Source organism: Neoarius graeffei, chromosome 4, assembly GCF_027579695.1.
Source record: "Neoarius graeffei isolate fNeoGra1 chromosome 4, fNeoGra1.pri, whole genome shotgun sequence".
NCBI classification, from domain to species: Eukaryota; Metazoa; Chordata; class Actinopteri; order Siluriformes; family Ariidae; genus Neoarius; species Neoarius graeffei.
Window position 1 is genome coordinate 59142613 of NC_083572.1, and position 15711 is coordinate 59158323.

General features: G+C 42.0%; 1 protein-coding gene across 1 annotated transcript in view; it reads left to right on the top strand.

Moving 5' to 3' along the window:
- Positions 1–5119: 5119 nt before the first annotated feature.
- The window catches only part of cfap20dc (CFAP20 domain containing), a 55482-nt gene continuing 44890 nt past the window's right edge, over positions 5120–15711 (top strand). The window contains exons 1-7 of the mRNA XM_060918265.1: positions 5120–5140; positions 5235–5321; positions 9124–9217; positions 10001–10073; positions 10479–10593; positions 10687–10840; positions 11031–11177. Coding sequence (XP_060774248.1) covers positions 5120–5140; positions 5235–5321; positions 9124–9217; positions 10001–10073; positions 10479–10593; positions 10687–10840; positions 11031–11177 — 691 coding nt within the window. The remainder of the gene's footprint in view (positions 5141–5234; positions 5322–9123; positions 9218–10000; positions 10074–10478; positions 10594–10686; positions 10841–11030; positions 11178–15711) is intronic.

The following is a 15711-nucleotide window of genomic DNA, read 5'->3' on the forward strand; positions in this document are numbered from 1 at the left end:
CCATCTCCATTTCTTTCTTGCTTTATCAGTCTTCCTTTATGCCTGTGAAACATGGACTCTTACAGCAGAGCTACAAAGAAGGATTCAAGCAACAGAAATGAGATGCTAAAGAAAGATCCTAGGTATCCATTACACAGACCATGTAACAAACCAAGAAGTCTGCAGATTGATACCACAAGCAATAGGACCTCATTATGACCTCCTCACAATCATTTAGAAAAGGAAGCTGAAATGGTACGGCCATGTCTCCTGCTCATCAGGTCTTGCAAAAACCATCCTGCAGGGGACAGTGAAAGGCAGCCACAGATGAGGAAGACAACGTAAGAGGTGGGAAGACATCAAAGAGTGGACAGGAATGAGCTTTGCGGAGTCCCAGAGGGGACAGAGACAGATGAAAGAGAGTGGTGGTTACGTCTTCAGTGGTGCCCCAACAACATCAGCAAGATGTCACAGGATAGGTGAAGATGAAGAAGAAATCCTATAAAGGAAATATTTGACCATATTGCAATAAAGGTCCTAACTTTTTTTCTTTTTGCAGTAAAGTTCTGGCAACCACAGCTGCCTTTTTTAACTATAAATTTGAGTTCTTTTTGTAGTGTATTCAAAAAACAATTTTCTTAATGACACACAGACGCATAGCATTAATGCATATTTGTATTCCTTGCTTATTTGTATTTTGTGGGTGGCACAGTGGTGTAGTGGTTAGTACTGTCACCTCACAGCAAGAAGGTCCTGGGTTTGTGGCCGGTAAGGGCCTTTCTGTGTGGAGTTTGCATGTTCTTCCCGTGTCTGTGTGGGTTTCCTCCGGGTGCTCCGGTTTCCCCCATAGTTCAAAGACATGCAGTTAGGTTAATGTGGGGTGGCCTTGGGCTGAAGTGCCCTTGGGCTGAAGTGCCCTTGAGCAAGGTACTTAACCCCTGACTGCTCCCCGGGTGCTGTAGTGTGGCTGCCCACTGCTCTGGGTGTGTGTGCATGTGTTCACTGCCCTAGATGGGTTAAATGCAGAGGATGAATCTCACTGTGCTGGAAGTGTGCATGTGACAAATAAAAGTTTCTTCTTCTTCTTCGACAATTGTTTACATTGATTTTATAACATCTCATCTCATTATCTCTAGCCACTTTATCCTGTTCTACAGGGTCGCAGGCAAGCTGGAGCCTATCCCAGCTGACTACGGGGGAAAGGCGGGGTACACCCTGGATAAGTCACCAGGTCATCACAGGGCTGACACACAGAGACAAACAACCATTCACACCTACGGTCAATTTAAAGCTACCAGTTAACCTAACCTGCATGTCTTTGGACTGTGGGGAAAACTGGAGCACCTGGAGGAAACCCACACGGACACAGGGAGAACATGCAAACTCCCCACAGAAAGGCCCTTGCCGGCCACGGGGCTCGAACCCAGACCTTCTTGCTGTGAGGCGACAGCGCTAACCACTACACCACCGTGCCACCCATTTTATAACATACAATGTAAATTTATATTATTTTCAAGGTACAGCAAAACTTGATTAAACAAGTTACAAAGCCCCACAGTTATGGAACAGCCTTCCAAGTAGTGTTCGGGAATCAGACACAGTCTCAGCATTTAAATCTAGGCTGAAAACATATCTGTTTAGTCAAGCCTTTTGTTAATGGTGTTTATGAGGTAAAGGAGTAGATCTGGAGGGTCCTCAGACATAGAGTGTTTTGGTAAACTGGGATGTATGGATGCTGTCAGTCCCCCACTCCCTTGCTCACTTGAGTTTGTTGACGGTGTAGTGGCTGGCTGCTTTATGTCCCAGGGCTCCCTCATGCCTGTGTTACCTTCTGGCTCTTACCTTTTAGTTATGCTGTCATAGTTAGTTTTGCCGGAGTCCCTGTTTGTACTCTTTACTTTTACTTTACTTTAATTGCATTTGGCAGACGCTTTTTAAACCCAAAGCGACTTACAATCAGTGCAATTACTCAGTGCAAATGTATACTGTACATACTTATTCAGGTGACATTGGGCATACCTAACAACCTGTGTTCCTACCCCCCCCCCCCCAAAAAAAAAAAAATAATCTGTCCCTCTAAGTTACATGTCAATCCTCGGATCGAAGTGCTGACCTCTTCTGCTCCTCCTCGGACCTGCCTGATCGACCCTGATGCCCTATGTCTGGTTGGAGTCTCATCACATCGCTCCTGTGGAGGACAGCCCCAGATGGACAGTTGGAATTCACACTTGGAAGACGCTCTGGACACTTACAGTAATGCTTTTATGGCTGAGGACTACAGTTGACTTGCTTACTTTAGGACTGCAGTTGTCATGAACAGTTTTGCACTCAAGTTTCCATAAATGAAGAGTTTATAACATCAACGAAACTGACTTCATGTTAAAACTGTTAATGTTATAGTCATGCTGTCTGTTGTTGTCCAGGTAAGGATGGGTTCCCTTTTGAGTCTGGTTCCTCTTGAGGTTTCTTCCTCATGTCGTCTGGGGGAGTTTTTCCTTGCCACCGTCGCCACGGGCTTGCTCATTGGGGATCGATTAGGGATAAAATTGGCTCATGTCTTGGATCATTCAGATTATGTAAAGCTACTTTGGAACAATGTCTATTGTTAAAAGCACTATACAAACAAACTTGACAATTTAAGTCATAATTACAGTGGTGCTTGAAAGTTTGTGAACCCTTTAGAATTTTCTATATTTCTGCATAAATATGACTGAAAACATCATCAGATTTTCACACAAGTCCTAAAAGTAGATAAAGAGAACCCAGTCAAACAAATGAGGCAAAAATATTATACTTGGTCATTTATTTATTGAGGAAAATGATCCAATATTACATATCTGTGAGTGGCAAAAGTATGTGAACCTTTGGTTTCAGTATCTGGTGTGACCCCCTTGTGCAGCAATAACTGCAAATAAACGTTTGTGGTAACTGTTGATCAGTCCTGCACACCGGCTTGGAGGAATTTTAGCCCATTCCTCCGTACAGAACAGCTTCTACTCTGGGATGTTGGTGGGTTTCCTCACATGAACTGCTCACTTCAGGTCCTTCCACAACATTTTGATTGGATTAAGGTCAGGACTTTGACTTGGCCATTCCAAAACATTAACTTTATTCTTCTTTAACCATTCTTTGGTAGAACGACTTGTGTGCTTAGGGTCATTGTCTTGCTGCATGACCCACCTTCTCTTGAGATGGACAGATGTCCTGACATTTTCCTTTAGAATTCGCTGCTATAATTCAGAATTCATTGTTCCAGCAATGATGGCAAGCTGTCCTGGCCCAGATGCAGCAAAACAGGCCCAAACCATGATACTACCACCACCATGTTTCACAGATGGGATAAGGTTCTTATGCTGGAATGCAGTGTTTCTCCTTTCTCCAAACATAACGCTTCTCATTTAAACCAAAAAGTTCTATTTTGGTCTCATCTGTCCACAAAACATTTTTAATAGCCTTCTGGCTTGTCCACGTGATCTTTAGTAAACTACAGACAAGCAGCAATGTTCTTTTTGGAGAGCAGTGACTTTCTCCTTGCAACCCTGCCATGCACACCATTGTTGTTTAGTGTTCTCCTGATGGTGGACTCATGAACATTAACATTAGCCAATGTGAGAGAGGCCTTCAGTTGCTTAGAAGTTACCCTGGGGTCCTTTGTGACCTCGCTGACTATTACACGCCTTGCTCTTGGAGTGATCTTTGTTGGTCGACCACTCCTGGGGAGGGTAACAATGGTCTTGAATTTCCTCCATTTGTTCACAATGTGTCTGACTGTGGATGGGTGGAGTCCAAACTCTTTAGAGATGGTTTTGTAACCTTTTCCAGCCTGATGAGCATCAACAACGCTTTTTCTGAGGTCCTCAGAAATCTCCTTTGTTCGTGGCATGATACACTTCCACAAACATGTGTTGTGAAGATCAGATGTTGATAGATCCCTGTTCTTTAAATAAAACAGGGTGCCTACTCACACCTGATTGTCATCCCACTGATTGAAAACACCTGACTCTAATTTCACCTTCAAATTAACTGCTAATCCTAGGGGTTCACATACTTTTGCCACTCACAGATATGTAATATTGGATCATTTTCCTCAATAAATAAATGACCAAGTATAATATTTTTGTCTCATTTGTTTAAGTGGGTTCTCTTTATCTACTTTTAGGACTTGTGTGGAAATCTGATGATGTTTTCGGTCATATTTATGCAGAAATATAGAAAATTCTAAAGGGTTCACAAACTTTCAAGCACCACTGTAGGTGATGAAAAACAATAAGATCATAAAAGCTTGGATGGAAAGGCATGGGTGCAGATTCCCCCCCCCCCCCCCCCCCCCCAATTTCTGAAAAACATGAATTTTTTCCCCCCCAATAAAAATCCCCTAAATTATTCAAAATTGTACAAACAAATGTATTTTCAGACAAATGATTCCCTGTGCAGTACTTTTTGAATGATGTGGCGAGCATCTACGAAGTTGTGATTTATGGTTGCATGGTATGAGTTGCATACGGGCAAAAAAAAAAAAAATCACTTTTGTTCCCCCCCAATGCTGACATCGGATCTGCACCCCTGTGGAAAGGGGTGAAAAAAAGGCAACCACTTCTCGGGGAGCCGAAAGAGCCGACTCTTATTGCTGAGTCGAACCAAATGAACCGACTCACTGAAAAGAGCCGGGATTCAAAGGCTGCGCTGTGTTTGTGCACGCGCTTCGCTGCTGTCTCGCGTCACGTTGGCATAGAAACGGTCCTGATCCTACCTGCACACTGTGAGCTTTCTTCAGTTCCTCTAGTTTTACCTTCTTGCTTTCATAATAGCCCTTACCGTAAAATTATATTAAATATACCGAAGAGAAATATCCCAGTGCACCGTTTGAAAACTTTGTGTGGCGTTGAGTAGACTTGTCGGTATTGTTTGTTTATCATTAAATTGCGGTGAGACCAGATAACTACTGACTTTAGCTACCGACCTTTCTTTCTAATGAATCATCATTTCATTATGTCTAAAAACACGTCAAATAACGACTTTGTTAGATTAAACTTCAAAGCAAATAAATCCATCCTCTCGCGTGTGGTTTAAAAACTCAATGCAAAATTAATATTATTGTAAATATATCCTTTTAGACACTTCATGTTGGAAACATCTGAAAATGTTCAAGAACGAGTATCAGGTAAGGCTCAGTGCACACAGTTACTATATACATGAAACTGACCGCACTCTATTAAGCAGCTTGTTTTTTGTTTGTTTGTTTTATGATGTTCAAGGGAGGTGCAGTTGTAGAGGTCTTCAGTGCACAAGGAAAGGATCCAGTGGCAAAATGGAAACTTAGCGGTCAGCCGTCAATAAGTAAGGTAGGCATATATGGAGTTGTCTGTTGGGGAAGCAGTATCACAACAGCAGAGAGGAAAAAACTTAAGCTGATTAGGAAGGCAGGATCTGTCCTGGGCTGTGCACTGGACTCAGTGGGCGTAGTGGGGGAGAGGAGGATGTTGGCCAAGTTGTCATCCTTAATGGCGAACACCTCCCATCCACTGCAGGAGACAGTAGCAGCACTGGGCACAGGCCCGGCGCCGTGGGGGTCGAAAGGGGGCGTCGCCCCCTCGTGGCTACAGCCCCGCCCCCTCAACGGAGACTCAGATCACTTAATTGTTTTCTTAATTGTTATTGTGGGTGTATGTGTGAAATGCTGACACAGCCGCGCACACACGGACCTGTGATAAGGACAGGGGGAGGGGTCGTGCGGGCGGGCGGGGGTTTTACATGTACACTTACAGGTGCACTGTCTCTGCAATATCCTGTAATATGCAGTCAGTTTACGGGAGTAGTCTTTCCCCCACCAAATTAAACGAATTCAATCACAATATTGTGAATCCATTTTCTTTCTTTGTAGGCTAAGTTTATCTCCGTTTATGTTGGTGTATGTGTTCATATATGGTCCGCTTTGTGCGCAAATAGCGTAAGAATATGTGTCGTTGACGTCACCCCCCCATGCAGCGGGGGTGAAAATTCATCACTTTAGAGTGTTTAGTCCCCTACACGCCTAAACTGGGATCGCGGATTAAGTGGTTAGCGTTGACTCGGTGCGAGTCAGGAAGGCTATTACTGGTGCAGCCGCGGGGTCTGTTGATTTTTTTAAATTATGATTTTGGCCGCCGAGCCAAGTACCTTAGACTTGCATTGACGTTTTGTTTTCATGCCGCGGAGCTATTTGTATGTATTTTAAATGTAAAGGACTTGCCTGTAGGTTTGTGTGTGTTGTTTTATGTTTGGCATCTTTCCGGTTGTACCGCGTGTCTGTGAGAAAATTGGAGGGGAGGGTTAACAGGTGGGCACGGGGGCTGATAAAGCGCAACTGCCCTGGTAATATGTCACATGATTTTCCCGGACTAAAGCAACCTTCGGGGCCGTGGTGGTTTTGTGGTTGGCGCAGTTAATTGTTTGAAACACGTTGTCAGACCGCCATCACGACTACACACTATATGAAAAATATTTGCCCCCTTGCGATTTCTAATTGCCCCCTTAGTAAACTGTTCCTGGCGCCGGGCCTGACTGGGCAGCTCCTTCAGTGACTGGCTCCTCCATCTGCGGTGTGTTAAGGAGAGATATAGGAGCTCCTTCCTCCCTACTGCTGTGAGACTGTACAACTGGCACCTCACCAAGCACAGCACCAGTCACTCCTCACAATAATGAACAATACTGTCCAGATCACTTCTACATCCATAGTAACCCCTCTGAACGTACTGTATACTGTGTGCACCGACTATCAGCATCAGTACTTTATAGTGAACTGCTAGCTACACGTGCTTAAAATGGCTCTTGTGCAATATACCTACTTACTTGTGCAATACTACCTGGGTAATACTGGTAATACTATACCTGTGCAATACTTACATGTGCAATTCCACCTTTGTAATACATTTATGTTAACTGTATGTCTGCAAACCTGTTAATTTATGCAAATGTGTTATTTTTTAATCTCTAAATTTGTAGTTTATTTCTTTTATATATATATATATATATATATATATATATATATATATATATATATACTTTTTTGTATACTTGGTACTTTTGCATTACTCCTTTACTGCCTTATCTTTTTCTCTTTATATATTTTGCTGCTGTAGCAATGTACATTTCCCCTTGTGGGATAATAAAAGGCTATCTTATCTGTAGCTAAATGTCACTTTTATCATCAGTAATAGCAGGAACTCTATATTGTATGAAGTTAAACACAACAGTCCATGTTCAAATATACAGAGGATATTACACGGCTGTGTGAAGATAAACGTCATATTTTCACACCACCTTACAATGTTCTTTATACTATATGGACACACACACACACACATAAAACGCACAAGTCCCCTCCGAAGAATCGCCACCTTAACGTGGTGGAGGGCTTTGGGTGTCCCAGTGATCCTGGGAGCTGTGTTGTCGGGGCATTAGCCCCTGGTAGGGTCTCCCAAGGCAAATTGGTTCCAGGGGAGGGGCCAGACAAAGAGCAATTCAAGACCCCGATGAAACGGCAAAAAAGGAGCTGCAGCACCTCGCTTGGGAGCGGGAAACCAGGGCCTCCTCCTGGAGCCAGACCTGGGAGGGGAGCTAGCCAGCGAGCATCTGATAGCTGGGCCTTGGCCCATGGGGCCCAGCCAGGCATAGCCCAAAGAAATTACATGGAGCAGCCGCCATGTGGGCTCACCATCCACGGGGACAGGCACCGGGGTCAGGTGCATTGTGAGCCAACTGGCAGGCAAAGGCAGAAGGCTGGGTGTTCTGATCCTTGGCAGTGCAGACTTATGATTGAGATTGGGACAAAAGTTCATTCATTCATTCATTCATTATCTGTAGCCGCTTTATCCTTCTACAGGGTCGCAGGCAAGCTGGAGCCTATCCCAGCTGACTACGGGCGAAAGGCGGGGTACACCCTGGACAAGTCGCCAGGTCATCACAGGGCTGACACAGACACAGACAACCATTCACACTCACATTCACACCTACGGTCAATTTAGAGTCACCAGTTAACCTAACCTGCATGTCTTTGGACTGTGGGGGAAACCGGAGCACCCGGAGGAAACCCACGCGGACACGGGGAGAACATGCAAACTCCACACAGAAAGGCCCTCGCCGGCCCCGGGGCTCGAACCCAGGACCTTCTTGCTGTGAGGCGACAGCGCTAACCACTACACCACCGTGCCGCCCCGGGACAAAAGTTAATCAAAAGAATTTAAATTTTGCACCGATTCACCATTTTGACAATGCGCATCTAGACAGTGGGAAAACATTGGGAGTGACATCATCAGAGTGAAATATCAGAAATTATTATACATACAGAACACTTTTTCCATGGAATAAAAAAAGTATTCTATTCCCTTCTAGCGGATTTCATTCATTTAGTTCGATAGCATGCGGTATTGTTAGCATATCACTTATCCTATGTGTATTATGTCACTCTACCCAATGGATAATGAGCATGCAATATGATTTACGATATTGTACGTTGTCAAGATAATATGATGTCACACATCGGAGCTGATGCGAATATCCAGTGAAAAAGTTTTCTGCTGTGCATGCACAGAAGCATTCCTTTGTTCACTGGTGGTGCCATCGAATGTGTATAATAATAATAATATTGGCTGGCTTTTTTTCATGGTATATCAAATATATTCCATTCAGCCAGCATGATATTGAACTCGTCTTTGACTCGTTTAATATCATGCTAGCTAAATGGAATATATCTGATATACCACTCAACGCCAGCCAATATTATTTAAATATTTTACTCAGATCCACAATGTATTTTGTATGAGTTTTTCCAACATGAGAAGATAAACTTCATATCTTCAAGCCAATATATGATGTTCTTTTTATTATATAGACACATTCACAAATAAAAAGTATCCAAATTTATCAAAACAGTTCATCGATATTCTCATGAGTGACATACAGAGATTTATGTCACGGTTTTGGATCTCCATATCCCGGATGTAGCATGTATGAAAAATACAAGTGGTGCATTTCCCAGTAAAACACCCATGTCCATATTATATAAACCCATATGTCTGTAATGCACAAAAATGTATTCGGAGTTAGTTTTGTCTTCACAATATGTTAAAGTTACTGCTGTTTTATTTCTTGCTTTTTTTTAAACAGATGTTCGATAAGGAAATAAAAGGTTTTGTGTACAGCTTCGAAGGCAGCAGTCAAACACATAGGATGCAGTTACCCAAAGATGGAAAGATGCCTCGTAAGTATATTTAGGAGAGTGCACCTAGAATTAGCTTTTAAGAGTTTCTAAGAATTAGCTTAGAAAAAAAAATTAGCTTCTTTTTTAATTATAATTTTTTTTCAATTGCTCCACAAAATCAGGTCATTGTGTTAATTCAAGACTTATAACCAGATTAAAGCCATTTTTAAAAATCAATAAACACAGTTCTGTGTTGAAAAGTTCCTTTCAAACCTGATCTTCATCTCTAGTGAAGGAGCACAGGTTTTATTTGATGGAAATGACTTATCTACATGGGTGGCATGGTAGTGTAGTGGTTAGCACTGTCGCTTCACAGCAAGAAGGTCCCGGGTTCAAGCCCAGTGGCTGATGGGGGCCTTTCTGTGTGGAGTTTGCATGTTCTCCCCGTGTCCACGTGAGTTTCTTCTGTGTCTGTGTGGGTTTCCTCCGGGTGCTCCAGTTTCCCCCCACAGTCCAAAGACATGCAAGTTAGGCTAACTGGTGGCTCTAAATTGACTGTAGGTGTGAATGTGAGTGTAAATGGTTGTTTGTCTCTATGTGTCAGCCCTGTGATGACCTGCGTGGCGACTTGTCCAGGGTGTACTCCGCCTCTCGCCCATAGTCAGCTGGGATAGGCTCCAGCTTGCCTGCGACCCTGTACAGGATAAGTGGCTACAGATAATGGATGGATGGACAGGCTTATCTACAGCAATCGTTATTATATATGAGAGTTTGTTCATTTAAAATAATTTATCAGTCTCATTTGGCTGACCTAGTTTGAGACTATGGATCTCATTTCTCTAGTTGCCCTAATTCAGAAGTTCCTGGTGCTGCAGGTGTATGTTCCTCCTGGTAAAGACTTCTCAACTGAGCTTGTGTAAGTGTCTCACGTACATATGCCTTATGGTCCATCAGTGTGTGGTATAAACACACACATTAAACAGATTCCTCAATCAATGCATAAACACACTGACGTCACATTAATTTGTTAAAGAAATTAACTTTTTTGTTAACAGGACCTTTGTTATAATGGCTAATGTATTTCTGTGCTTGTAAGATACTTTTAGTTCTTTTCTCTGAAAACTGGAAAATGACTTAAAAATGAGATTTATGAAAGGCGAATTAGCATGTAAATTCTATTCACACACTCATGGGTGCACACACACACACACACACACACACACACACACACACACACACACACACACACACACACACACACAGGAAGCAGTTTAAACCTTACAATAATTTGCTGTTTTTAACAGTCCTGTACCTCTTTCAGTGTAACAGATCAGGGGCACTTGAAGCGAAGGCTCTACTTGTCCACTGTCCATAAGGAGTTCTCATCTACCCCTCTGCATGCCAGAATACCACTAACCTGCCTCAGACGAAACATTGTGAGTGCTCAGAGGATTTTCAATACCATCAACATCACTCATATGCTTTAGTGTTAAAACATATTTTAAGATTTTGCCTCAAACTGTGTTTAGTGGTGTAACCTGTGCATTGACCTGGGCTCATTCACCACTGAGCTGTTCCGAGGAGCTGCGTTCCTGTCTCTGGATGGCATCATAATCTCAGCCTGTTGTAAAGTCAGGCGCATGTTCACCATGAGGACTGAACCTGCAGAACATGTGGACAGAGGCTAGTGAAATTCATCCAATTTGAGCTTAACTGTATGCATTGGTGACTCTTGGCAGTTATTACTTGTCTGAATATTAAAATATTTTCAGTTTCTGAATGTTCTTAGAGACTTATTCATCTTATGAGGAACATGTCCAGTACTGTATATTTAGATGAATGACAAATTGTTTGCATGTGCTGTTTATTCTAGATCCTTATGACATGACAAATTATCCTAAAGAGGAGATTCCTAAAAGCTACCAGTTTCCTTCCGAGGTTCAGCACATTACACAGCTAATGAATATGGAGAGACTGAGACAGGCTGATCTGAAAAGTACATCTATCAGTTCAGAATCTGGTAACTCTTAAAATCTTTCAACTTTTAAACAAAATATAAGAAATGTCATAAAACAAGTAGCTGATTTCTAATAAATGAGCAACATATTTACATCTGCTGGGTGGAAGATTTTGGAAATTTTCCTCCCTGGTGGAAAAATTTTTTATTACAAGATATTTGCTGAAGAACATTTTTGCTGTGCTATTATTCACGACGCAGATTAATCTTATGGCTGTGAATGCCAAGTGGATACACATTGGGAGAGAATTCAAGGCTGCTACCCAAACCACATAATGCACACTAAGTAGTGTGCTTAAAGAGTAATGACACCTTTGGAGTAGTGACAAATGAATTAGTATTATTTGTCTGCAGTTTGGGACACATCCCAGGTATTTATGACTCTGAGGATATAATTATTTGCTTTGTTTACTCAGTATTACAGAAGCTTTATGAGTGACAGTTACTGAATACCAGGTGAAAGAACAAAACCTCTCATTTTTTCTGCTGTTACCTGTGTCAAACTCTAGGGTGAATTTTTAAGGGGTGTGTGTGCATAAGAACAACAGGCATGTGCTAACCCACTAAAGGCCCTTTTCCATTGTATGGTACCACCTCAAACTGACTCTCACCTTTTTTGGTTTTCCATCGGGCCAAATTTGTGGATAGTACCTGTTACCCAGTACATTTTCTGGTATCAGCTCTGCTGAGGTTCCAAGCAAGCTGAGGTGATACCAAAAGGTGACATGTAAACACTGTGGACTACTGATTGGTCAGAAAGAATCATCTCCATCACTGTGTCATCATTGTATGAGGCAGGACATCTTGAACAAACCTTCCATTTTAAAATAGTGTTATATTTATTTATTATACTTCACTGACTGATTATATGTGTTTTCACCGCGTGTGCATGTTTGTGTGTGCATGCGAAACAGTGTTATGTGAAGCGAAGTTGCCACAATTTGTCACATTTCGAATGTTTTGTTCAAACCCCCCCCCCCCCCCCCAAAAAAAAAAAAAAAAAAAAAATTGACATCCAAACTGTCAGGATGAAAAAAGTGCCACTGTATATGCTATATATGGTGTAATGGTGGAGACACAGAGCTTCTAATCCAAGAAAGGAGGTTTGCTTCCCCACTCAGCAAAAATTATTTGGGGAAAGTTTTGCTGCATGTAGCTCATTTAAAATTAGCCAGCCTCTACTGATATTTTGCCTAACCTGCTATTGGTAAAACCATTATCGGTAATGTAATGGGTAATACTTATGGGTTGACCAAGGTTTTGTAATAAATCAAAGGTCATAGCGTGGCATTACTCAGACCTAAGCAGGATTCTGTCTGTCTTACTAAAAGTGAGGGTCTCAAATGGTTTCTTATGAAGGCAGGAACCTTTGGTCTGTGGCTTGCTTTAATATGCTTACTGACTACAGAGATCAAAGGCAGAGTGCATACACTCATCAATTTTACCAACAGAGGGATAGGCAAAATATCAGGATAGGCTGGCTAAATTTTAAGTGAGTTACCTGCAGCAAAACTTTCCCCAAATAATATATGCCAAACAGGGAAGCGAACCCGTGTCTGTGTCTTCACCATTACACCACCTCGCTCTGTAACAGTATGATGGCCAACACGGTTTTAATTTTATTGGTTGGCTTGGTGCATGGAGAAGAGTAGTATTAATAATAATAAAGACGTTCCTGTGTGCTGCTTTAAAGATACATAGTGGCAGTTTCATGCAGCGTCGCTATGACAACCAGCTACACTGAGGGGGTCGTGGAAAATGAACTACTGATAACAAAAGCGGGTAAAGTTGAGTTGAGTCAGTACCATACATTGGAAAAAGGCCATAACTCTCCCAAGCTATCTAAAATACTCTCTAGAGAATAAAGCTATCAAATCTGTGCCAAGTTTCCCAAAAGCATCGTAACACAAAGATCATTGTTAAATGGTAGAGCAAGCAGCATAATGAACACTCTCTCCTAGTTAAGATGCTCTTAGCATTAAGAGGCTTTTGGGAAACCCACCCCTGGTTGTTTCCAATATGTGTACTTTTGCTACTCTGTCTGTTTTTTTTTTGTGTACTTTATTATCTAAGCTGTGTATTTTGTCCAAAATTCTTGCTATCCATCCAATAGTGTTAGCATGCTAGCTAAAACACATAGCAAAGGATAAAAGGGCCCAGGTCAGAGAAAATATATACACAGACTCCTCGAATGGCTTAGCCTAGTTTGAAATACAGTATAATACAATACAATTTTAGACACCTCCTGTTAGTCACTAGCTATCAGGGGTTCACTCGCTCAACAACTTGACAACAATAGTAGCCACAACAAAGATAAACCAGCTGATTATTATAGATATCAAATTAGAGAACAAATAAATGGCTTACTTGGGCAGCACGGTGATGTAGTGGTTAGCACTGTCGCCTCACAGCAAGAAGGTTCTGGGTTTGAACCCAGTGGCCGGCGAGGGCCTTTCTGTGTGGAGTTTGCATGTTCTCCCTGTGTCTTCGTGGGTTTCCTCCGGGTGCTCCGGTCACACCCACAGATGCAGGTTAGAGTAATTGGTGGCTCTAAAGTGAGCGTGAATGGTTGTTTGTCTATGTGTCAGGCCTGCGATAACCTGGCGACTTGTCCAGGGTGTACCCCACCTCTCGCCCATAGTCAGCTGGGATAGGCTCCAGCTTGCCTGCAGCCTTGTAGAACAGGATAAGCAGCTATGGATGGATAGATGGATAAATGGCTTACTTATTCAGTAAGAAAAAAACCTCTATCAGTACTGAATCCTTATTCTAGAATTATAAAGTACTGTTTCACTCTTTCATGGCCCTATTCAGTTTGTTATGGACTGTTAAGTTTTTGTGATTTTCTCTCTATTTCTCTTGATTGGCCATGGCAATCACCATTTAACAGACTTCTTTCATGCCTGTAGCTGGGGTGTGATGACTTTCATACAGCTCAGCTTCATATTGCCAAAACTAACCAGACACCCTTCACACAATACTTACTGATTATTAATATTACAGGGTTGTCTGTGTGACTCACAACAGCTCCAGAATCTCATATTCTAAAGTATTTTTTGCCTCCCTGACTCAATAGTCATGTTTTTATTCATTAAAAAAAACCCTCTTCACTGAATCCCTATAAATGACCTTGTGAACATGGGACTGAATCAGCATTGTCAAAGGTTTGAATCTCTCAGGGGAGCCCTCCCACTCTTTTGAGCCTGTGAACTTGACGGCATGCCTCTTCCTGGCAGTGGGCTTTCATCTTGTCTCCTTAGTCATGTACCTGCCCTTTCTATTCCAGGAACCACTTTTTCATTTAATTTTTAAGGGTTTTCTGCCCCTTTCTGAGAGGCAAACATACTGTTGTACAGTTCTACATAGAATCTTTATGCACGCCTTCAGCAGGGCAAGTGAAGAAGCCAGTGTGTGCTAAGGCAAGATACTCTATTGCTGTTTCTTAGCAACTCTGTATCAGAACCTTTTGGCCCATATTTCTTCAAACGTCATTGATTGTAGCTTGCTGCCAATTTGAAATGACACGGTATTTTGTATGCCATGCTGTCAAGATGACTTTACCTTGCTCTTTTATAATATTGCATTATTGTTACAAGTAACAAGTGAAAATATAATTCTACTTCAATTTCAACAACTTATTAAGACCATTAAAATTAATATTGTTCATCGAAAGAAAAGCTTTTGATTCCTTTGTTGATTTTACAGAGAGTAAATTGTTCTATCTAGTGAACTGCTAACAGACGTGGATAAATTTGTTGGTACACTTCCACAAAAAAGAACCCACAACTATCTCTGAAATAACTTGAAACTGACAAAAGTTAATGGCATCCATCATTGTTTATTCCATGTTTAACACAAATCAAACTTTCCTTTTGATTCAACTGAATATTTTACATAACAAAATAAATGAAAATGGCATGGACAAAAATGATGGTGCCCTTAACATAATATTTTGTTGCACAACCTTTAGCAGCAATCACTGCTAACAAGCAATCTCTGTAGCACTCATCGAGACTTCTGCATCTGCCAACAGGGAGTTTGGCCCACTCTTCCTGAGCAAACTGCTCCAGCTGTCTCAGGTTTGAAGGGTGCCTTCTTCATACTGCATGTGTTGGCTCTTTCCAGAGATGTTTTATAGGATTCAGATCAGGGATCATAGAAAGCCACTTCAGAAAAGTCCAATGTTTCACCATTCCTGGGTGCTTTTAGGCCAAGTTTACATTAGACCGTATCTGTCTCGTTTTCTTCACGGATGCACTGTCCGTTTACATTAAAACGCCTGGAAACGCCGGGAAACAGGAATCCGCCAGGGTCCACGTATTCAATCCAGATCGTGTCTGGTCCGGTACTGTGTAAACATTGAGAATACGCGGATATGCGTATACGCTGTGCTGAGCTCTAGCTGGCGTCGTCATTGGACAACGTCACTGTGTCATCCACCTTCCTGATTCGCTGGCGTTGGTCATGTGACGCGACTGCTGAAAAACGGCGTGGACTTCCGCCTTGTATCACCTTTCATTAAAGAGTATAAAAGTAT